The 25,558-nt window shown below is 43.2% G+C and overlaps 1 protein-coding gene across 11 annotated transcripts in view; it reads left to right on the top strand.

Moving 5' to 3' along the window:
• The window catches only part of PCNX2 (pecanex 2), a 248,572-nt gene that overhangs the window by 169,586 nt on the left and 53,428 nt on the right, over nt 1-25,558 (top strand). For 9 of the 11 annotated variants that reach the window (XM_053299148.1, XM_053299173.1, XM_053299128.1 and 6 more), the window contains 2 exons: nt 646-774; nt 23,669-23,727. In XM_053299148.1, coding sequence (XP_053155123.1) covers nt 646-774; nt 23,669-23,727 — 188 coding nt within the window. Of the gene's footprint in view, nt 1-645; nt 775-17,422; nt 17,799-23,668; nt 23,728-24,751; nt 24,947-25,558 lie in introns of those variants that run through there. The other 2 variants (XR_008316831.1, XM_053299195.1) reach the window with 2 other exon arrangements.

The following is a 25,558-nucleotide window of genomic DNA, read 5'->3' as shown; positions in this document are numbered from 1 at the left end:
TTTCAAGTTTGAGTCTCCCCTGCTCTTGGTGTTTATGAATCTGAGGTCTGTCACCATAATACATGGATAAAACTGAAAATTGAATTGGTGTTGTGTAGCTGGTGAATTTCCTAAGCATCGGATTGGAGAACACTTAACATGAAGAAAGCAGTAGAATACATTCTGCTTCACCCTCTGTCACTCAACCTCACTTAGGCCTAGTTTTACTGAGTTGATATAACCTGTGTCTGGGCTGTATCATAAGTCTGACAAGTCACATGTTGAATGCTCTTCCATACAAAACCATTGCCTGCACATAGAAAATAGCATAGAATCCTTGTCCCTCAGTTCCTGACATCTAGTTTGCTTTGTAGAGGGAATTTATCAGATGGAGGAGCATTCTGTCATGGCTTCCTCCATCTTGCAGTCTGAAGTGGTACAATCCAGGCATAGATTTACCTCTTTTGAGAGAACTGGGTCTATGACATATGTGTTCTTTAAGTGTGAATAGTTGTAGTTCTTGATCCTTAGCAAGTTATCTGTTACTGCATTGCTTCTACCTCTTTGGGGGGAAAGTCAGTAAAATAAATAGGTCAGAATATGCCCAAAGGACAACATAAAACTGGAGTGAGTTCATTTGTGTTACCTTAACTTGAAATTTTCAGACTCTGCAATGCTCTTCTTTCAAACTCTGGCCACTGCAATTTTTTCTACTCCACTGAGTCCATTCCTAGGGAGCGTCATTTTCCTCACATCATACGCCAGACCAGTCAAGTTCTGGGAAAGGAACTACAAGTAAGGCAAAGTGTTACAGATCTGTTCTCTTTTTTATTATTAAATATTGCGGTTTTTAATAGTTCTACTTTGAAATGCTTTGTATATTTCTGTGGGCCTTGAGGATTACTCTGCTTATTTTGCTATTCTTCTTGGTTCTCTTGCATTAGTGTTTGATAGAACATTAGTCATTTAAAACATTTATTTAAACAGTAATCTGAATGGAGTTGTCACATCACATTGACTGATTATAGAGGGCAGCAAAACTGGGGGTGGGGGGGACATAACAGTCCTGAATGTCAGCAGCTATTGATTCAGCAGCTACAGTTGGAAACTAAATCATTTTTGCCTTTAGCAACAGAAGTCAAAATGGATTAATACAGTTTATATTAGCCAGTTAATATTCTGCCAGGTAAGTGATGCTGGGTGGGAGGAGGGATTCTCACTTTTTAAAACTGTGTCTGTAAGAGCCAAACTGTTACATGCAGTCTTTTGTAAGGAAACCCCGACTCTTTTGCTGGAAAACGGTGTTAGGAAGAAATGAGGGAATACTTTTTCATAGAAAAATATTGACACTGATTGCACAAAGATATAGTACAAGTCCTGTTCAGGTCTTGTCTCCACACATTCAATTAACACATTGAGGGCAGAGCAGGGCCACACTTAGGAACACAGGAAGCAGCTTTATCCTGAGCCAGGCCCTTCTTCCATCTAGCTCACCATTGTCTACACTGACTGGCAGTGGCTGTCCAAGGTTTCAGGCAGGAGTCTTTCCCAGCCCCACCTGGAGATGCCAGGGATTGAACCTGTGGCCTTCTCCATGCAGGTAGATGCTCCACCACTGAGCTACGGCCCCATCCCCTCAGGGGAATGTCGTAGAGCAGATAGTGCTCACATGTAGTCACCCATCCAAATGCAAACCAAGGCAAACCCCGCATAGCAAATGGGACAATTCGTGCTCCCTGCTGCAAGACTGGCTCTTCCACCTCTGGCCACACCCCTGCTATCTGCTAATTCAGCACTATATCTGAAGGCACCTATATAAGAGGAGCACTATGCTACAATCCCATTCAGAAGTTGCCTTCATGCATTCACTGAACACATGCGGGGGTAGCATGAAATACGCATGCAAGTCATCAGAGGCACGGCATTGGGGTGAAGTCAAAAGACACAGCCCGGCTCCCACCTCCATATTTTGTGAACACATGGAGGCACTGTGACAGTGGCAAAGAACTGAAAAGATGAAGGATAAAAGGGGTGAAACAGGAGCATAACTTAAAATAGTTCATCTATGCATATTTAAAATGCATTTTACATGTTAAAAAGCCAGCTCCATAAGCTCATGCATTCGTGATTTTTCTAATCGTATTGTAACCGCTGCTAGGGATATGCCCGACGCAGTTCAACACCTCCTTAGGAAGCACCAAACTGATTTGGGCACCGACATTCAAACCAGTACAGAGGGGCAGGGGGCAGTTCCTTTAAAAAGCAGGTAAGCAGGACCTTACCTGCTCCTTCGCTGCCCCACCGCTTTTCCAGGCGTGGTGCTCACTGTTCAAAAGGTTGCACACAGCTATGTTGCTTTTCTCAGCAGCCTGCACATGGCATTGGCACACATGCAGGAGCCTGTGCACGGCGTCAGCACATGTGTGGCAGCCATGTGTATTCTGACGCTGCGTGCAGGCTGCAGGGAGCAGTGCTCGTGGCCTTTTGAAGAGCGAGTGCTGTGCCCGGAAAAGCGGTGGGGTGGCAGAGGAGCAAGTAAGGTCCTGCTTACCTGCTTTTAAAAGGAACCAACCTTTTTCCTGCCTGTGGCTGCACAAGCCGTTTGTGCATATCCCTAAACCCTGCTAACTGAGCAAAGAGGCACCTTTAAAGTGGTGATTTTCTTCTGTTTAATAGGGGAGAGCAACTGCCCTTATCCAGTCACAGAACAGCACCTCTCCAGTGGTTGTTGCTGGTGTCTACCATTCATTCATTCATTCATTCATTCATTCTATGCAAACCACTTTGAGCACTTTTGTTGAAAGGGGGTATATAAATACTTGTAGTAGCAGTAGTAGCTGGAATGCTTTGGAAGATGGATATGCTGCATGTGCTAAGCGCACACCATGTCACTGTAGGTACATTGGCAAAAGCCACTTCATAGGTCCTTCATAGAAATGATCATATCTGTATGATCAAAGAAGCAGTCAAAAGGAGAGTCTTGCTTGTTTGTCATCATAAATTTCCTCCCTTCTTCATTACTACTACTACTACTACTACTACTACTACTACTACTATTATTATTATTATTATTAATTCAATTTCTATACCGCCCTTCCAAAAATGGCTCAGGGCAGTTTACACAGAGAAATAATACATAAATAAGATGGATCCCTGTCCCCAAAGGGCTCACATTCTAAAAAACACAAGATAGACACCAGCAACAGTCACTGGAGATACTGTGCTGGGGGTGGATAGGGCCAGTTATTCTCCCCCTGCTAAATAAAGAGAATCGCCATGGTAAAAGGTGCCTCTTTGCCCAGTTAGCAGGGGATAATTAATGAACATTTTAAAATAGCTTATTGAAAATATCTCTAACACCTCATTGTCAGTTAGTTTTTAAATCCTTAAAAGACTGCTGGGAACATAACTTGTGCAAGCCTAGTGAAAAGAATAGAACTGTGACTGTGGTCTTGCACAAGCCTCATTCATTTCTGTAGGGCTGCAATCTTCATTTGATTAATCTGTTAGATTAATTTACTAAACATTTTTTGACTCTTATCTAAAAAGATGCATTTAACAGGCATCACTTTTTTAACAGAGAAAAGTTACCTTCTTTTTTATAGAACTGTTTACCAAAGCCATGGGTGACATGGCCTTCTCAGCAGAGGCATTCCCCCTTCTCGGTTACTAAAGAAAACAGTGAGGCATTTGAGGGGCCCCTCTAATTTCAGTTTCCTTGCTGCTTCCTTCACTTTTCCCTTCTCACTCGCACTAAAGAGAATGCCTCTTCAAAGATGGTGCTTACTATGCCATGTTTATACATCACCACCTAAAAACAAAGAATGCTTTTTTCTTTATAACTGTGGTTTTATTCATATGCAAATTTAATGGACCCATACTCTTACAATTAATTACATTTTCTTTCATTGGGTGACAGCCCTAATTTCAAGGGATTTGTGCAAGAGATGTTACTGGTGGATAGCATTCCATGCCTGTAATGATTTCAATGGAACACACACACACACTGTTAATCACAGCCTATGAGAATTACTTATCCATATTGAATTGCTGCCAGCTCCACTGCAAAGAATTACCACCACATACATATATTCTCAGCAGCTTGAGACAGGTGAGGGGTGGGGGGGTTAGGTCTCTTGTTACACAACTAGGATATATCAGATTTCTGGAGCCTTGTTTATTCCTGGTGTGTGTGGTTGGTATTTTTATTTATTTATTTATTGTGCTAATTTGCTGCAAGCTCTGTGATATATGTCCAACTACTGGACAAAAATACCAACAGGGTCTCCTTTTCTCCAACTCATGTCCCTCAAGTGTCCATCTTATATAAGCAATAACAAGAGTTTGATTTGTGTGGTTTTAGGGAATGGAAGTGAGTTTTCATGTGTGAATATTAATGGGAGAAGAACAAAGTGAAAAAACAAATGGTGTTTTCAGTTAGGCCATTTCTTTCTCTTTTTTTGCTTGAGAATTCAGCTTAAAGTGTTATTAATATTGCAGTCACAAGAATAACTTTTTTAAAAAGTCTTAAGTTGTGAAAGTAGTGTAGTTAACTCAAGTCCCTCAAATTACTTTGCAATTTTAGATAATTGAGTTCCCTAATTTTTTTTTTGCTGATGAACTAGAGTCTTTCTGAAGTGCAAAGATGGTATATCCATAGTGATGTATGAAAACAATCTAACCATGAAATTTGCATATGAAGCTGCCTTATACTGAGCCAGAATATTGGCCAGCCCCAGTACTATCTACTCTTCTGAATGTGACCCCTACCCTAAACCTGAGTTGGACGTGAGTTTACGTTTTGCCCACAATGCCATATTTATTAACTCTTTATAGTTACTAATACTTGTGAGAATACAAGTATTAGTACAATGAACAAATTAATACAATGAACCATTAATACATATTAATTAATACAATTAATTAATATTAATTAATACAATTAATACAATGAACAAATGCTTCATTGCTTTAGTTATAAACAGTAGTAGCCATTTCCTAAGACAAGATAGCTCCTTAGATGCAGGAGATCAATAATTGGATCCTTAGATATTTTCTTTTTGCACTAAAGTGGGCACATAGTTGGGGGAGCACTATGAATTTAACTAGAGCAGCAATGGTGGGTGGGTGGGGGAACATCCACCCCCACCCACCCTTTGCCACCCAATACAAGATCCATTGATTAGAACATAAGAACTTCCCTGCTGGATCAGGCCCAAGGCCCATCTAGTCTAGCATCCTGTTTCGCACAGTGGTCTACCAGATGCCGCTGGAAACCTACAGGCTGGAGTTGAGGGTATGCCCTCTCTCCTGCTATTACAGGTGAAACTCGGAAAATTAGAATATCGTGCAAAAGTCCATTAATTTCAGTAATGCAAATTAAAAGGTGAAACTGATATATGAGACAGACGCATTACATGCAAAGCGAGATAAGTCAAGCCTTAATTTGTTATAATTGTGATGATCATGGCGTACAGCTCATGAAAACCCCAAATCCACAATCTCAGAAAATTAGAATATTACATGGAACAAAGAAGACAAGGATTGAAGAATAGAACAATATCGGACCTCTGAAAAGTATACAGTGTACTGTGCTTGATTGGCCAGCAAACTCGCCTGACCTGACCCCATAGAGAATCTATGGGGCATTGCCAAGAGAAGGATGAGAGACATGAGACCAAACAATGCAGAATTGCTGAAGGCTGCTAATGAAGCATCCTGGTCTTCCATAACACCTCATCAGTGCCACAGGCTGATAGCATCCATGCCACGCCGCATTGAGGCAGTAATTGCTGCAAAAGGGGCCCAAACCAAGTACTGAATACATATGCATGCTTATACTTTTCAGAGGTCCGATATTGTTCTATTCTACAATCCTTGTCTTCTTGGTTCCATGTAATATTCTAATTTTCTGAGATTGTGGATTTGGGGTTTTCATGAGCTGTACGCCATGATCATCACAATTATAACAAATTAAGGCTTGACTTATCTCGCTTTGCATGTAATGCGTCTGTCTCATATATCAGTTTCACCTTTTAATTTGCATTACTGAAATTAATGGACTTTTGCACGATATTCTAATTTTCCGAGTTTCACCTGTACTCCCCTGCAACTGGTACTCAGAGGCATCCTGCATTTGAGGCTGGAGGTGGCCTATAGCCCTGCAGCTGGTAGCCATTGATAGACCTCTCCTCCATGAAGTTATCCAAACCCATCTTAAAGCCATGCAGGATGTTGTCTGTCACCACATCTTGTGGCAGAGAATTCCACAATTATGCATTGTGTGAAAAAGTTTAGGTTCTCTCTAAACGCAGTGTGCCAGATGTAGAGGGTAAAAATGTAGCAGAATACACCTGAAGAGAAATAGCTTTAGATAGCTTCAGACAGGGAGCCAACTCACATGTTGTAAACAAAGACAGCATTTAAAAATAAGACGTAGTACAATGAACCTGTCATCTTGGATCTGTTTGAATCCTTGGATCCAAGCACCCACAGTTGTCATTAAATGCTTGCAACTAGCACTGCTTTGCTCCCCTGCTAATCAATTCTGCAAACTAATTTGCATTTACATTTGAAAATGTAATCTTGCGTTTTAAAAAACATTTCAGTACTTGTACATTTGTTTCTATGTAAAATGAGTGAAATAAATGCCCTTATATCCTCTGTCAAATAGGAACATAGGAAGCTGCCCTACCAGAGGCGGCCCTTCTATAAGGTGAATTGAGGCAGTCACCTGATGTAGCAGATTATTGGGGCACCAACACGGTGACAAAATGCCCTTCTGCCACCCTGCTTTTAAAAGGGGGGGGAGCATTTGGCATCCTGCCTCAGGTACGCAGTGGACTTGAGCTGCCACTGTGCCTTATACCAATTCAGACATAGCATAGCCCCATCAAGCTTAGTATTGTCTACATGACTCGCAGTGGCTCTCCAGGGTTTCAGATGAGTCTTTCCGTCTTACCTGGAAATGCCAGGGATTAAATATGGGAATGTGGCAGAATTGCTTATTGCACCTCAGAGACACCATGTGTGGAGGAATTACAAATCCCACCAGCCTTGTTACCTCACTGGATTCCCCTTTACCAGTAGAGTTCTGAGCCGGCTCAGCTCAAACCAGGAGCGGTTTGGTTCGAACTCAGACCAGTCCGGTTCGACACCGAACCCTCTGAGCCAAGCCAGCTTGCACACCCCTAGTTACCATTTGTAAGTTGGGACTAATATATTATGTAATATATTATTGAGCTTTGTTTGTGAGTATGGGTGTTCATAGGTCTGGTGTTTGTAATTTGGGGATTGCCAATATATGGCTGTCTCCACTTCCATTCTGTTAGAAGAAAACTGGGGTTTTGAAGCAGAATGAAAGTTGGAACAGTATTTTATTGGGCTAGAAAAGGGGGATTATTATTATTTAGATCAGAACAAAACTTCTAATACAAACTACTTCCAATTTTTGTCAAAGGATTGTATACAACTACATCTCCCTGTCTACTGAATACCTTACATACTGGACATATCACGGAAAACAAACTTTGCCTGATATAAGTGCACTGTATTAAGCAGTAAATCCTATAACAGTGTGATCCTATTGGCTGTTATATATTGACAGCTGCACCTTGGATAGAAGAGTGGATTTCCAGCAGCAGCATAAAGAAATTGTTCTTACCCTTACACTTGTGCTAGATTTGATTGCAAACTGAGCTACAGGTTACTCTTGAATTTCTGTTAGGGAGGAAATAGCACCTCCATGGTGAGTTTTCGACTTTCAGCTGTAATATTAAGATGCTATGTGCTCTGTGTGTGTGTGTCAGTCAGTCAAAGTAATCACAACATGAGTTTTCGTGCTAGTGACTACTGGAGACATGGGGCATAATTAACACATTGATCACTGCTCTATGATGTACCTGGAGGCAGAAAATTCTCTACAGGGATGCTGTATTCAATAGTATCAAGGTACTATAGCCCTGAATATTGCAAGAAGCCATCAATATTGTAAAGTAATTGATGTGGGAAGTAACCATGTGAGTTACCTGACCCACATTATTGCTTTCTGCATATGTTATCAGAGTGACTTGAGAAATAGTCACACAGACATGATTCCCACACTGCTTAGATAAAGTACAAATGAGACTGAAGTGGGACGGCGGGGTTTTCATGGTGTATAAGGTAACGCTCTATTACTCTGCCCCACTCACCTAGCATGTACATATGTTGCTTGATCATCTGTTTAGATCACCACAACTTAAGTACACTTAAATAGGTTTGGGCTGCCCATCTTCATTATGTAATGCAGATATTGTTTGGTTTTGCCTGCTATAGGCATCATCACCATTATATTTTATTTATAATGTGCCTAGAATGCCTAGATGCTGTATAATACCTTTTTTTTAAAGGCAATTTCCTGCCTGCAAGTCCGCAATCTGAAAGCAATCAATACAATAGAAAAATAAGTGAGTGGATACAAAAAAGGAGGAGAGAAAGCAGATGCCTCTTGAGAAATTTTCCATTTGCATAGATGACACATATACTGACCACACTGATTGGAAAGAAGATAGAGTCTTATTACTGTTTACTACATTGTTCAGTTTGTCCTGTACTGTATAAACCAAACTTTGAACATTTCCCTGTTCTCTTATAGGCTTTGTCAGTCTTGAATCAAAGACTAGCATGCTCCTTCCTCAATATGGAGGGCTGCTGTTTTATTCCGTATTTTTACAGCTGTTCAAATGATTGAATCCTAGAGGCAGGAGGAGTGAAAAGGAAATAGCAGTAAATCTTATGTAATATATGGGCACCTGAAAACTTCCACTGTATGTTCACAACCTGACCTTTTCCTTGCCAAAAAGGGGTGTGTGTGTGTCTGTAGAACTATACTTTTTTTTTCATCACTCTTTCCCATCTTGTTGCTTCATATATTTTAAAGTAATGGATGCAACAATGCAATAAGTAGACTTCCTCATGTTTTTGCAGGATCTCATGGAACAGCCTGCTTAAACTAGTTCTATGTCCTAATGATGCATTTCAGCTATGGAGCTGCCACCAGGCATCTCGCATTTTCATTTACAAGTCCCTTCCTCATCATTCTCCTTCCTTCCTGCTTCTGTGCTTTCAAAGTCATCTGTCACAGTTTCTATTTTGGGGATGGCACAGCTTGTGTTTGCTCTGGGGGTCTCCGGTGAATTGCTGCATAGTGTAACTAAATCAGTTAAGTGTCTCTAAAGAGGTTAGGATTAAACTGCCAGTTTTCTTTGTGTCACATTTCTAGCTTTCTCACTATTTTGAGAAAAACTGTAACAGGTCTCCAGCTGTTCAAGCATGTCCCAAGCATTCTCCCAGTAATCTAGGAGATCTGGAAAATAGCCACTCTAAATGGGCGGAAAGTGGATGTGAAGTTCTGGACTAGCTCATTTTTAGAGATTGTAACATTTTTACTTTGTTTCATTTTCTGGCTTAACTTCTTGTTTGTTGGCAAGGAGAAACAAAATTGCATTTGTCATAGTTTTGCCAGGATGCCCGCAATGAGGACTGCTTCTCTGGGTCAGTACAAAGGACCACTTCAGGAACTTGTATTTCAGTTCTTGCTGAGTTTGTTTTTCTTTGCCATCATGAATCAAATGGAAACATAGGCATGAATACACATGGCCACTTACTCCATGGTGGTGAGTTGTAAATTAATTCCTGCAGCCACAATCATATAAGGAGCTAGTTCTATGTAGCATATCACCATCACCATCAGAATGTTAGAGCTGGAAGGGACTTTGGAAGCCTTCTAGTCTAGCCCCTTGCTCAGTGCAGGAAACTGCTATAGCCTCCATGACAGATGACTATCCAGCCTCTGTTTGAAGACCTCCAGTGAAGAAGAGCCTACCACTGCACAAGGCAGACTGTTCCACCTTCAAACAGCCCTCACAGTTCCAGCCTGAATCTACTGCCTTGAAAATGTAAAACATTGGTTCTAGTCCTGTCCTCTCAAGCAACAGAGACCAAGCCCACTTCCTCTTCTACATGACAGCCCTTCAACTATTTAGAGACTGCTCTCATTTCTTCCCTTAGTCTTCTCTGGGCTAAACATACACAGCTTCTTCAACCATTCCTCATAGGACTTTGTTTCCTCACCATCCCGGTTGCCCTCCTCTGAACCCATTCTAGTTTATCAATGTCCTTAAAATGTGAGGCCCAGAATTGGGAATACAGGTGGATCCTGTTAATCGCAGTACCACGATTCACGGTTCCACATATCTGCGGGCAGAGAATAGGCACCTGACCTCAATATCCACAGATATAAAAGGGTTAAAACCTGCATATGCACAATTCCTAGGTGGCTGGAAATGCAATGCCCAGCACCTGCAGTGGGGATGTCTCGTCTGGCTGCAGGCCCAGAAGGCCAAGCTCATCCCTCACGACCAGGTTCAGAGTGTGCACCATACAACAGATGGATACAAATTGACCCTGCTCAGCTGCCTTTGTGATGTTGGCAGCATTGTGGGTGACCACAAACAACCTGGGAAGGTTTGGCTGCCCAGTCAGCCATTCCTCCACCTAGCAATTCATGGATGTCAACAGCTCAGCTGCTGTGTGTTCAGTGTCAAGCATCTCCACATGCAGCACAGCCCACCTGTGCTCCACTGTGTGGGAGGGACTGGCACACCACTAGTATCAGCTGTCCCCTTGTTCTCCGGCCCCTAGCAGTGTGCTGAAAGGGACAGGAAAGCAGTGTGCCTCCCACTGGATTGTTCCACACATCTGTACTGAAGTGCATGCTAGTGTCAGGTGCTGCCACACGCAGCAGCCCTGACACGCCCTCCCTGCATGCCCAATACAGAGAGGGCACCACCTGCTGGCTGAAGATGGTGTGTGAGGGGATTTGGTAGTCAGGGCAAGGAGTCTGAGCAGCTGGCATTCTCCACTACCTGGAATGGCTGATCGTCCAAAGTGATCATCTCTGTAATGGCCCAGGTGATAAGATGAGGCTCTGGATGACCAGATTGCACTCGACAGCTGGGGGGGGAGAGCAAGTGGGCACCAGTTAGGCAACCACCCACCCAAACAATCAAAAGGGGGAATCTCAAAAAGGTACAGAAGGAGCCTGGCAGGCTGGGCACCACACACCAGCCCCCAGCCCCTGGAGGCAGGAGGCCGTAGACCAGATCCCTAAGGTCCATGGTTAAGAGCACCTCTGAGTCTCCGTCTCTATTAGAGTTCTTCTGTCCTCTCTGCCTCCAAGCAGCCCCTTATATACATTTGAAACCCCTTTCTTCGGCCTCCCCTCTCTTTGCTCCCCCCCCCCGCCAGTGGAGGCACATTTGCTCCTTCCAGCACTTGATTTGAAAAACAACTAGCCAACCAAGAAGCAAGGAGATCTCAAGCCAATTGGAAGCCAGTGCCAGGAGACCAATCAGTGATCGAAAAACATGGAGACAAAATGGCATCCGCTAAACTATTTGCTAGCTAATTGATCCATATGAATTGGGGGTGATTTGATTCATGATCGAATCAGCCACTTTATTCAAGGTGCAATTCAGTTTGCAAATGAATCAGTGATTCTCTGCTGCCTGGAGCAGAGGACATCTCTGATTGGGTTATCCTTCCCATGTACTCCCAGGCAGGACTAATTAAAAAGTGTTGCTAGCCTTAAGAGCCCGGGACGGATAACCCTGCCCAGTTCTTTTAGTCTTGCTGCGCTCCTAGGCAGATCTCCATAGAATCCTCTCTGTAACTACCTGCTTTATTTAGCTTTATCTTCTTATATATCTCAGTCTTTACTCTTGCCTCTTGCCCTTTCGTCTTTGCCTCTGCTGATAATCCTCTCTTTAAAAAACAACACCCTCTTAAACTTCTCCTGAGTCCCTTTCCCCTCTCTTTATGTCTATGGAGTGCCGCCAGGCTATTAGGCATATTCTAGTGCCAAGGGGAGGGAACAGAACAGGTTTCCTGCTGCTAACTAGAACCCCGGGCTCTCCACCTCCCGCATCGCCGCCATTAACAGCCACGCTGTACGGCCAGAAGGATAAGGGGGATGCCGGACCGGGTCCCTCTCAGAATGCGGGGAAGGACGCCGGACCGGGTCCTTCATGACTATCCCACATGACTCAGAGCTCAACTAGAGCTTAAGGACAAAGGGAGCCGGTCAGAATGGGCCAGGCTTCAGTCTCGCTCCCACCGCAGCTGAGCTTGAGGTAGCAAATGCGCACCATTGCTGCTGCGAGCACCAGCGGCTCTGCAAACATCGGCGCTGATGTTTTGGCGGGAATGTCGGGAGCCTCTGCAATTCAAGGCCGCACCTCTTCAGAGCCACGGACTGCCAGGGAGCAAGAGCGGGGCATCGGAGGGAGGTGAGATCCAACACTGGTGAGATCCTTCCTTGTCGCGGCTAGCCAGAATGCCCCTCCTATTAGCCCCCATACTGTGCCCAGTGTTAGTCTTCTCCTGGAAATGCCAACTACTTGGCAAAAATTGGAATAAGGACACGTTGGCAATATCCGTAAAGGAAGTCATGCAAAGGGCAAAAAGTGGGGGTAAGAGGGGCAAGGGACCTTCTCCCTCCCCCCCTCCTCTATGGAATCGGAGGGACATGCATCTAGAAAGGCAAAGTGCAAGAGAAAGCACACCAGTGGCTCTAGACAGTCTCACCCACCTCCTCAAACAACCAATTTGGAAGGGGAGGTGCATTCATCTGAGGGGTCTGGAGGAGAATCTCTCAGTCCTATGCCTGGTACCCCATTGCCTTCCCTACCTGTGCCTCTTGATACAAGTGCACTCAGACCTACCTCTGTAATACAACAAGCTGTACCTGGAACACCTAATCTGCCTAGTATTCCTGGGGAGACACCACTTGGGGATCCAGGATGGGAACCAGTGGACAAGGAGGAGGGGGAATGGTCAGATGGCCAGGAAAAACCGGCATCTACATTGTCCCAACGTTTATTTGCTCAGGAGGATTTTGCACCCCTAGTGTCCAGGGCTGTTAGTATCTTGGGGCTTCAGCCATCAACCCCTACAGAGGCTGTACCACCACCACCCCGCCCACTAAGGGAACACTTGTGTTTCCCAAACAGAAAAGCAGAGAACTTGCTCTACCTCTACCCGAACTGTTCGCTAACACAGTTAAGGAGGAATGGCTACTGGCTACATCTAACTGAAAATCTGTAATGGCTAATAAATATTACTCTTTTCAGAAAGAGGCAATGGATATGTTTAAGGTTCCTCCTACGGATGCCCTGATAGTGGCCCTGTTAAATGGGGCATTACTACCCAGGGATCAAAGGAAGATCAAAATGATTTTTTAAAAAATAGAAGCCTCCTTTAGAAGGGCAAATGAGGCATCATCCCTATCTATTAGGGCTTCAGCAGCTGCATCTATGTTATCCTGTGCCTCAGCGGTGTGGCTGGATGATCTGATTCAGGATCCTCCATGGGACATATATAGCTCAGGACATTAGCTTATTAAAATACAAAAAGCTCAGGCATTTGTCTCAGATGCAACCTTAGATGCTATAAGGTTTTCTCCTGGGGCTTCTGTGGCTACTGTTGTAGGTCGGCATAACTTGTGGCTAAAGCACTGGCCGGTGAATGTGGCATCTAGAACAAATCTGGCTGCAGTACCCTATGATGGGATAAAGCTCTTTGGGGAAGAGGCTCTCAAGGAGGTACTGGTGGAGTCAAAGGACAAACGTAAGGCTATGCCCTTACCCCCAGCTCCACGCTGGCAGGAACGTCCCCCGCCCAGGAGGACCTTCCAATTTCAGTATCAGCACTTTCGGTCTTTCCGACATTCCTTTCAGGGGAGGGACAGAGATTCTAGATACCAATGCCCCCAATGGAACAGGCAACGTGGGGCTAGAGCCTACAATCAGAATAGACAGGGCTTTTCAAACCAACCCAAACCACAGAAGCAACAATGACTTATGTCTAGGGGGTCTGGGAGGTCGGCTGTCAACTTACCTACACAAATGGCAGGAGACTACCCCAGATCAGTGGGTACTAAGTGCAATTGCAACAGGATACATTATAGAACTGACAACCACCCCTCCCAACAGGTTTATACCCACACCAAGGTCACGCTGGTGTATCAAACACATAGGCTTACTAAACACAATACAACAACTGATGGACATAAGTGCAATAGAGCTGGTCCCACCCTATCAGCAGGGCCAGGGAATCTATTCAATCATATTCACTGTCCCCAAAAAGGACAAATCACTCAGGGCTGTACTGGATTTGAAGTTTCTGAACTAGTGGGTTCCAAAGTGCAGGTTTTGCATGGAGTCTCTTCGGTCCGTAATGGAAGCCTTGCAACACCTAGACCTATTGCTTCCATAGATCTAAAGGAGGCATACTTGCATATCCCAATACATCCCGACAGTGGCGCCTACTATGCTTCAAGTACTGTGGGGTACATTATTAGTACAAGGCACTTCCATTAAGTCTGTCCTCAGCCCAAAGGATATTTACCAAGGTGCTGGCACCTCTGATCGCACTCCTGATCAGCTCCAGGGTGTACGCATTTTCTATTTTTTTGGACGATCTACTTCTAAGATCACCGTCCATGCTATCAGCATCAAGAGACCTCCGGCTAGCTCTACACACCCTAGAACAGCATGGGTTCCTCATGAACAAAGAAAAGAGCCAGTTGGTGCCATCCTACAAAATTTTGCACCTAGGAGTACTAATAGATACCTGCAGGGACAGACTCTACTTGCCAGAAGAACTGGTGCAAATTATAAAAAAGGAAGTAGCAGAGGTACTTTGGGTTCAGGAGGCCAAGCTACTCTCCTTAGCATAACTCCTCAGCTTAATGGTGGCCACTCTGGACTCCATACCTTGGGCCAGATTTCACTTGAGGGCCCTTCAGTGGTTCCTTCTCAAATTCAGGAACCCGATAGCTAAGAAGATCAACATAACACTATCTGTTCCACAGCAGATTCTAAAGTTGCTCCTGTGGTGGTTGATAGATGCCTGTATTCATCAAGGAAGGGAATTCCTCGATCCACCTCAAGTCATCATCACAACTGACGCCAGCAAGACCAGCTGGGGGGCCCATTGTCTATGCAGAGCAGCCCAGGGATGTTGGTTCACAACAGAATTGATACATAGCATCAATTGGTTAGAGCTGCAGGTCATTCCTCTGACATTACTGGCATTCCGAGACATGATATTCAACAGTTGTGTGTTAGTCAGAATAGACAACATGACTGCAAAGGCCCACATAAACAGGCAAAGAGGGACCAGGTAGAGATCACTTCAAGCGGAAGCAGCGCTGATCATGTCTTGGTCGAAGAATCGTCTCGCATCAGTCATGGCCCACCATGTCCAGGGGGACCTCAACTCAATTGTGGACTGGTTAAGTTGAGAACTGTTACTAGGTGAGTGAGCACTCAACAGGAGGGTCTTCCAGAGGATCACACAACAGTTCAGAAGACCACGGGTTGACTTGTTTGTGCCAGCTATCAACACACAGCTACCCAGATTCTTCACCCGCTTCCCCTGTCCACAAGTAGAGGCAGTGGACGCGCTGTCAGCAGAGTGGCCCTTGGAGCTTCTCTATGCGTTCCCACCGACACCACTCCTGACACAATTCCTTCACAGAGTTTGTCAACTCAGAGCACAGGTTATCCTGGTTGCTCTATACTGGCCCAGGAGGCCATGGTTTCCAGAACTGTACCACATGGCTGCACAGGAACCATGGTTTCTGCCAGTGTCAACAGACTTACTCCATCAAGGTCCAGTCGAACATCATGATCCAGGCTGGTTACATCGTGATCCGCCTGGAGACTGAGTGGGGAATATTGAGTAAATATGGCTATTCGAACAGTGTACTCACCACAATGTTGGCCTCCACAAGAGATTCCACCAAACATATTTATCAATACATGTGGAGAGTTTTTCTGCGATGGTCAGCCAGGCACTCAATACCTCGTGGTGCAGCAACGATTAAAGATCTTCTAGCATTCCTCCAAGAAGGATAGGACAAAGGGCTCAAGGCGAACACGCTGAAGAGACAGGCTGCATCGCTGACAGGAATCATGTCAGGGATTTCCAAAACAGATAATAAACCATCCCCATATTAAAAGGTTCCTGAAGGGGGCAACCCTGCTCTCACCCATGGTGGTCCATCGCTTTTCATCTTGGAGCTTACACGCTGTTCTCTGAGCGCTTCAGGGTGCACCTTTTGAGCCAATAAAGCCCATTCCTCTGATAATCTTATCATACAAGACAGCCTTTCTGATAGAGAGAACTTCTGAACATAGGATCTCAGAACTACATGCTTTGTCGACACACAAGAACCTCTGCATTTTTCCGGCTGACTCCATGGGAAACCAAGATGTACTAGAATGTACAAAATTTTCTTCCATTAATCTGGTGGTTACTTCTGTATTTCCTCTATATTACTCTGTTAACTTTTTTTTCATAGTTATTATGTTCAGTGCTACTTGCACATTTGGCCCAAAAGAACTGAGTGGGTCAAGCTCTTAAGGCTAGCAACACGTTTTAATTAGTCCTGCCGGGGAGCACATAGGAAGGATAACCCAATCAGAGATATCCTCAGCTCCAGCAGCAAGAAGAAGCCTTCACAGTAAGTGAACCAATCCTCTGATCTCCCCCAATTCACAGGATCGATTTGCAGTGGATTGATTATTTATTTATTTATTTATTATTTATTTATTATTAAAACTTTTATACCGCCCTTCCAAAAGGCTCAGTGGATCAATCTGCACACCCCTAGTTTAAAGATTCAGAGGAATAGCATGGATCCACAGTGCAAAGAATCTGCCTAGTCTAAACCATAGCTATTATGAGATGACAAATGGAGCTCTGAAACAAAATTGTTAGCAGAGATAAGCAGATGATGATGATGTTGAAAGGAGTAGATAATCCAGCTCTCATCCATGTAGCAACTGGGAATTTATTGTGGTCTGAAAGATCGTCAGTGCTAGGAGTCTAGAAGCCTCAGCATCAAGAAACCCACATAGCCAGAGTAGTGAAGATGAAGGTGTTCAAAAAGTAAAATGATTTGGTGATTGTACTCTTAAGTGTAGGAACAATAAAATACATTACACCATATTGGTAGAAGAAAGCCCCTTCTATTAAGAATATTCAAGACTGTTATGTACTAGTGTTAAGCTATTGACATAGATATTCTAAATATTAATTGAAAAAATGAATTAATCAAAATATATTGATGATTGATTTATTGAACTAAAGAATTTGAAGTATCAACCTAGAATCGAGAAACTAGGAGATAGAGACTGAATGCAGTGCAGGGTGAATATATATTTGGGGTTGTCAGCCAGAACTAGCAAAATGAGGTGAGGAGAATCTTTTGGAGCTGTTAAGAGAAAACTCAGAACAATTTAAATTGAAAGACAATAATTTGTCTCCTTTTTTAAAATCCAGTTTCCCTTTAACTGATGCCATATTTCTTCTTTTCAACTTTTGCCTGTGTTAGCCAATCATGCACTTTGAGGCTAATTCAACAGGAGCCACATTTGTGAAAAGTAATTGGGAGTACTTCCAAGCTCTATTGCTCAGTGGTTCCCTGCCAAGTGAAGAGACATTTACAATTCCAGTTCATTGAATGGCTTGAAGATGCAGGATGGTGAAGACAGAAGAAAGTACTCAGAGGGAGAGAGCCTGTTTAAGCCAGACGAGAGCAGAGACACAAAGCCCCAAAGATGAATGGAAAAGGAAAAGATGCTTACTGGGAAAAAGAAGAGGGAAACGAGAGAGAAGAGAGATGTCTAATCCGGAATTACAAGCTATAAAGGAACATATGAATAAAGGAGCATTAGAGAATAAACATAATGGCTAACATCTACAGCAGTGTATGCAGAACGGAGACTTAGCAGAATCCTCCTCTTTGCAGCCAGAAAAGTTGTTCCTGGGGACCTTTGGAAACCGCAGGTGATGCCATGCTAGTGGCTGCAAGGGGAAGCTGGAGACCCTGGAAACTGTGGAGATACCTTCCGCTAGTGGAACAGAAAGTGTCTCTGCATTTCTTCTCGCTTCCCCTTCAGCCACTGGTGAAGCCTCCTATGCTATTGCTGCAGGTCCCTTGATTCTCAGGAATGGCTGTAGGGAGGATGATGGGAAAATCTCTTCCATTAACCCTTCACTCTTCACACACCACTGGATGCTAACCAACAACATGTTGTTGTTTCATTTTTTTAAAGGCAGAGCTGAATACAAGTGAGGGCTTAGCTCTAGTGCTAATTTTTAATACTTCTCCTCAGACCTGAAATATATGAAACAATAGTGAATAAGAAAGTGCCTTTGAGCATATGCAAAGTTCTTTTCCCTCACTACATAACCACAAATGGCTACTATACAGGGTGGTATTTAAGAAAGCATTCTTGTCTAATTTCAAAAGCAAAAGAAAGGATAGCGGCACCACCAAGGAGACAGAAAGGACCCTTAGATGCCTCACTGTTATCTTTAATAGGCCCAAAATGTTTCAGATACAAATTCTTTATCGGGGCACTTTCGCAACTTAATAAAGAGGCTAAAATTAACTGGGCTCACCCTACCTCTGCTACTATGAGGGTGAGCCTAGTTGGTTTTAGCCTCCTTATTATGTTGTGAAAGTACTCCTGATAAAGAATTTGTATCTGAAATGCACTGGGCCTATTAAAGATAACAGTAAAGCACCTGGGGGTCCACTATTAATTTCAAAAAATATCTGATTTGGACCCATGATGGCTAGAGTTTAAGGACATGGCAGCATAAAAGAGTCTTTTGGAAATAAAGAGTGGTGTTTTAGTTAATACAATGATATATTGAAGGGACACCTCTATGCCATAAGGATGTCACATATTATTAAAATAATATGATCATGATTGCTATAATTTGGGGCCTTTTCCATTGCCTTCATGGGCAATGAAAAACAAAAGGACTTCTTTTGTTTTACTTCCTACTCATACAAAAAAGGAGTAGGAAATAGTGAAGTCACTTAAGAATTTAGTGGAGTCTCTTAGAATTAGTAAGTTCCTCGCTGAAGATGCTCACAATTTTCACATGCTCCTCAGGGCAAGCACCAGAGGACCTGCACTCAATTTGTGTGGAATAACGCCACTCAGGAAGAAATTCAATTACTGAGCTAATTATCACCTTGGCTGAGTGGTAAGAACAAAATTTAAAGTAAGAAGTCACTGGAGAAAAGCCCAAATTGCCCAGTAGTCCCAGAAGTTCATTTTTAAAAGAGATCCTAGTTGACAGCTGAAAGCCCAAGGGTGATTGTGCAGCTGAGTCTGGAATACAGGATATTAGAATTTTAATACTGTATAGATTCTTGTAGCTTTTAACACGTTGCAGAGATCCAGCTGCCATAATTGTGTGGAGGTTTTAAAGTCCAAAATAGAGTCTGTGGATGTTCCTTAGCTAAATTACTCCAGATTTCCAGAACTTGAGCAGTAAAGTTGTTTCTGTATGCTTTAGTTTACAGCAGCCATGCTATTTTAATTGACTGGAGAAGAGAGGGCTTAACATTAAAGATACTTAGGCATAAATTTCTAGGTTATCTTAGGTTACCCCTAAGTGCACTTCAAATGTTACTTTTTCTGACACAGAAATTAATCTCCACATCAATCAATCAATATTTTATTACAGTCACAGACCTGTACAGTTTATAAAAAGAAGCCCAGCAAAGTAAACCAACAGGGTTATGATACCGTGATTAAACACATAGATCAGCTAGATTTGATTCCTAATGAACTCTTGGCACATTTTACTAGCTATTAAACAGAACTTAGCCACATTATAAGATATTGAGTCACTCTGGTCAGTTAAAAGATAATCAAGTTAAAAAGAATCTGTACAACCTGGATGACAGCTAATAAAAGGAGTTATATATTTATGCTGTAGATCTAGGTAAAATTGACAATAAAGGAGTACATGTGCTGTCGTTTCGATATCTTCCAAGTTGCAGAGACAAGTACGTTCTTTGTAGGGGATTTTTTTGATATCTCCCTTCCAGGATTGTTGTTTGGAAGGCATTACATCATGTTTGTGTCAAAGCTCTGTGGTATTTTGGTACAGTTATCAAGTTTAGATATCTAGCAGGGATGGAGCTCAGAACTTGGTTGCCCAAATGGACACCAACAGGAATAGAGCCCTAGTTAATTTGACGCTACATATCATATATTCTTTGTCTAAGGTTGGCCCTGGCATTTTCATACCCTAGAGTTATCAGTGCAGAAAGGGAGAAACCATAATGATGCAACCTTTCCTCCTATTGTTGGCTATTGTTGATTTATGATGTGTCAGCAATAAAGACATAAATGGTGAAATAGCAACAAGTAATAGAAGAAGAGGCTAGAGGAGATATAGATCAATTTTTATTATGGTTGCTGCACTGTGCCATTTTAAAAGGTTGCTGATAAATTCATTGGCTAGCAGAGCATTGCTTACACTCTTGCATGAGCATAAGCCATTTTTCCTTACTACTTCTTGTCATTGCAGCATCCAGAGTCACCAGAAAGGTCATTCCTGAGGGTCAAGGAACCCTTGAGAACAATGTGAGTTGTGGCAAGGGTGGCTGCTAGGGATGTGCACGGAACTGGTTCCGTGCACTCCCAGGAGGGCAGAGGGTTGCTTCAAGGGGCAGGGAAGGTGCTGCCTACCTGCAAGCCCCTGCCCTGCAGCTTTCCCTCCGCTGGCGCTCTTCCAAAAAGCAGGCTCCTTGCAGCCAAGATCAGCGTCACCACGCAAATGGCCAACGCACATCCTGGCTGCAAGGAGGTATGCTTCAGCCCCGTGCAGGCATGGAGCCTGACCGCCGGTGGCCCGTGTGCAGCCACGGCCCCGCTCACCCCGCCCCCATGTCTGACGTCAGACGTGTGGGGCGTGGTCTGGCTCCTGAATGGAGCCTTGAGGCTCCATTCGGGAGTTGGAGTTCAACTCCCGAAGGGGCTGCGCAGCCCCCACTCGGGAGCTAAACCAGAACCCCCACATCTGATGTCAGATGCGGGGGGGGGCATGTTGGGGCTGCGAGGCATGGCCCCTGATTGGGCATGGCCCAGGTTCTTTGAACCCGTTGGCCCAATGGTGGTGGGGGTGCACTGGTGGTGGGGGAAGTGGCAGGGCAGGGACTGGCAAATAGGCAGTGCCTTCCCTGCCCCTTAAAGCAACCCCCCCTCGCCGCCCCATCTGAACCGGTTAGAATGCCAGTTGCCAGAACCTATTCGGCGCTCCTAGAATGGAGCACCCAACGATTCCGTGCACATCCCTAGCGGCTGCAGAGGGACTGGGGAATTCAAAGCCAATGGATGGACACAGGAAAGAGCTTTGCACTGGTGAAACGCTAGTCAGGATGTTGCCCATTGTTCGGCATTTTAATTAGGTTTATGAATTTTTAGTGTTCTGTAAGGAAGTCATGCTGAACCTGAAATGAAACCAAAATTGATCCAAATAATTCATTTTTCTTGAACATTATCTGAATTGTGTGCTGAATACAAACTGGAACAAAACTGGACAAAAATCAGGTTCACAGGTTTAGAATAAGAATTTCATTACAAGTGGATAAAGTTGAGTCCACTTCCAATTGCTCATCTCTCTCAGCTCCCCAGTAGAAACATCACAAACACAATAGAACATTTGGGTGAGATTTACATAGGGCTGTGTGAATATTCTCTGATCTACAGTTTAGGGTTTAAATTAATGATTTCAATGAAGTAGAAATGTTCCCTAGAAATATGTAGATTGTGTGGATGTTCACCTTTGTCTATATGTTCAGTACCATTGTTTCTTCGGCTTCTTCTTCTTCTTCTTTTTGATTGGGTGATCCTACTTAATAAGGAATCATATAGTGAATGGGATGACATCACAGTACTGTAGCAAAACAGCTTTGGCTATACTGTGGTGTTACTGAGGACATGTAAAGGCAATTTAGATGAACAGATGAAGAATTGCATGTTTTCTCAGCATTGATGCTCAAGCTCAGTAAAAGTGAGCAGTTTTGGCTCGACCCATTTTTAAATGTGCTGGGATTTCCAAGCTTTTCTCTTCTCTTAAAAGCTGGTAAGCAATTGTAGGGTGTTACTTTAAGGAAGCTGCCATATACTGAGTCAGAACATTGGTCTATCTAGCTAAGTATTGTCTTCACAGACTGGCCGCAGCTTCTCCAAGGTTGCAGAACTCAAAGTATGGACTGGGCACTGGGAATCACTTTAATGCTACAATAACAGTCAGTGAGGTGTTCCAGGCAATGTGGAGTATAGCTGGTCTCCACAGGGGTAATGAATTAAATAGCTGCCATATCTATCCAGTTACCAAGATTCAGAGGTAAGTGAGCAGCCTACCGTCTGGCTCCTTACTTATTCTGGCCTCAGGCAACTTGAGGGAACACCCGTTTTAAACAAAGGGAACCCAGAGATGGAAGTTTGGAGCGGTCTACAAATTTGAAAAATAAATAAATTGCAAAAGAAAGGATGAGCTGTGGGATCCTGTGTTCCAAGTGAATCATATTGGCTTTCTGATACTAAATTAACCAACCAAAACAAACTAAATTAATCAACCCAACCAAATTTCAGAAATTATTTGTAATTGCCTACCTTAAGTGGTACAGCAGGGAAATGCTTGACTAACAAGCAGAAGGTTGTCGGTTTGAATCCCCGCTGGTACTATATTGGGCAGCAGCAATATAGGAAGATGCTGAAAGGCATCAGCTCATATTGCGCGAGAGGAGGCAATGAGAAACCCCTCCTGTGTTCTACCAAAGAAAACCACAGGGCTCTGTGAGCGCCAGGAGTCAAAATTGACTTGATGGTACTTTTTACCTTTACATAGAAGTTAGTACAATATCATTAGTAATTGTCAGATGTACGTCTCTTGCTATCCTGCATATTGTTCTGATGGTAGCCTTCAGAATGAACATAATAGGATTGGGAATAAAATTACAAAGGTTTGTTTTTATAACCCAATTGTTTTTATAACCCATGCTTCACACATGCACCCTAACTCAGGCTGGGCTGCCTTAACCTGGGTTAGGCTGCTCATGTAAATACTCTTTTTGTGTTTTATAAGATTGAAATACAATGATATTTTGTGTGACCAAGTGATCAGTAATAAAAAGAGAGCCAGTTAGGTGGTTAGAGTGTTAAACAAGGGAGACCTGGGTTCAGATTCCCATACAACCATGATGCTCACAGGATGGCCTTGGGCCAGTCACTCAATCTCAGTCTTGCCAGCCTCACAGTGTTGTAAGGATTAAACACACACACACACACACACACACACACACACACACACACACCCCTCTCTAAGTTCCTTAGGAACATAGGAAACTGCTATAAACTGAGTCAGACCATTGGTCTATCTAGCTCAGTATTGTCTTCACAGACTGGCAGCGGCTTCTCCAAGGTTGCAGGCAGGAATCTCTCTCAGCCCTATCTTGGAGAAGCCAGGGAGGGAACCTGAAACCTTCTGCTCTTCCCAGAGCGGCTTCATCCCCTGAGGGGAAGATCTTGCAGTGCTCACACATCAAGTCTCCCATTCATATGCAACCAGGGCAGACCCTGCTTAGCTATGGGGACAAGTCATGCTTGCTACCACAAGACCAGCTCTCCTCTCCTCCTTGGAAGAAGGGCAGGATAAAAATGTATTACTAAATAAAACAGAACAGTGCACTTGTACAGAATAAAAATAGAAATCTTTCCCATCATCCAACAGGGATAATCTATGAATATGTGTTTACTTCTAGCACAAAACGTGTGGACCATTCCAATACACGACTGGCACTTCAAATTGAGAAGGATGCAGGTATGGAACAGGATTTTTAAATTAATGTTTATGATGATGATGATTCAAAATATTGAACATATTTTGTTCAATATGTGAAGGAAGTGTAGATGAAAAGGATCTTTCAAACGTTAATATGCTTTCTGATTATGGTTGAGAGAGGATTTTGTATGAAAAAGCAGTTTTCCTTATGTAAGATTTATAAAAGCTGTTAAACCATAAATCATCCAGCTGAATACAAACATTTTAGATAAGTATATACAAAATCACTTTGATCTGTCAGTTTTGCTGGTGCAGAGAAATCCTATATGGATGAGATTATCTCAGCAGAGTGCAGCTGTTTGCGTGAGATCCTCTCACAAAAAAATCCTACCCTAAGTCTGTTGTCAGTGAGCTAATAACTAAGATAGTGTTACTTTTTTTGGGAGCTGTATTAGTTGTGAACTGTAGCAACTCTAGAGTACCAGCAGTTTATTTCAAGATAAAAGTTCATGCTAAACTTTGAAAAGATGGTCAAATGCAAAGGAAGGCTCCTATACACCTACTAGCTGTCTGGAAGGGGGAATTTAATTTGGCAGGCCTTCTCCTGTAACCAATAGTGGTTTTAGAATTACAGCATTGCCATCTATTGTGGATCAATTGGCCTATAAGTACAATAATTAGTCTTTACTCAGACAGTCCTGTGGAGTTCTACTCTAAGGACAATACAGCTAAGCCAGGTACCAGACATTGCCCTGCACACAGATTTCCGATTAAGTTTTGATCCTCATCAGAATATTCGAAAGGGAACTTTGTAGACAGTTTTCCATATTTGCATATCCAAGGACCCAAGGACCTTGGATAGCCTTTAAATAGAATCTGTGGTGAGCACTGATGCGGAGGAGAAAGTAAAAGCGCTGACCAAGCCAAACCATGTTAATTAGACAAGAGAATTCAAACTCACTGGCACTGTCAGTTAGATTGTGTGACATTATTTTGGCACATGTGGAAGATTTTGTTTCATTTCATTTAATCATAGTTAGGTTCTTATTTCAATTTGCTTTAGTGCACATTCTGCACACCATGGACATGTAGGTTTGAGAATTAACCTCACAATTCTCAAGGGTCTGATCTATCTAAAGAGCCAGTGTAGATGAATGGACAGAGACTTGGACTTGGAGCAGGGAAACCTGGAATCAAATTCTTGTTTGGTCAAGAAGCAAACTGGTTTCAAGAAGCAAATCGGGTTAAGGATAAGAAGGTATGACTCTATGTATGGTGTTCTGTATTCCTTGTAGAAAGAATGGGATACACAAGCAAATAATTACATTATTTGGGAGATGGTTGTCATGGACAGCCAATCTTCCTCATTTCTTTTCCCCTGTACTATGGATCAAATGAATAATTCTCAGTGTGCCATTGAGGTCTCTCTCTTTATTTCCATTCTGTGCCCTGCCGCCTTTCTTTCCTACATTATATACCTGTCCTGTGACTATCTTAAAGACGTTTCTGTCATGAATCTCATGACAATCAAATTCAGCAGCAAAGCTAACCCTTTAGAACAGGGATCCTCAGCGTTGGGCCCCCAGATGTTCTTGGACTTCAACTCCCATAATCCCCAGGCCCAGTGGCCTTTGGCTGGGGATTATGGGAGTTGAAGTCCAAGAACATCTGGGGGCCCAACACTGAGGATCCCTGCTTTAGAACACTTGCATGTACCTTATTCTGTTTGGTCATTTATGTATGTTGAGGAATAGCAGCACTTGGTGGTGATCTGACCACTTCATAGGAATGAATTACTGAGGTACTGAGCGTGGCCCATAGTCAATATGCTGCCCACTTCAAATATACAAGTGTGGCAAATGGCACTTCT

The sequence above is a fragment of the Hemicordylus capensis genome, chromosome 1, assembly GCF_027244095.1.
Source record: "Hemicordylus capensis ecotype Gifberg chromosome 1, rHemCap1.1.pri, whole genome shotgun sequence".
Classification (NCBI taxonomy): Eukaryota; Metazoa; Chordata; class Lepidosauria; order Squamata; family Cordylidae; genus Hemicordylus; species Hemicordylus capensis.
The sequence above is the reverse complement of the archived record's forward strand: the minus strand, read 5'-3'. Positions and strand labels throughout refer to the sequence as shown.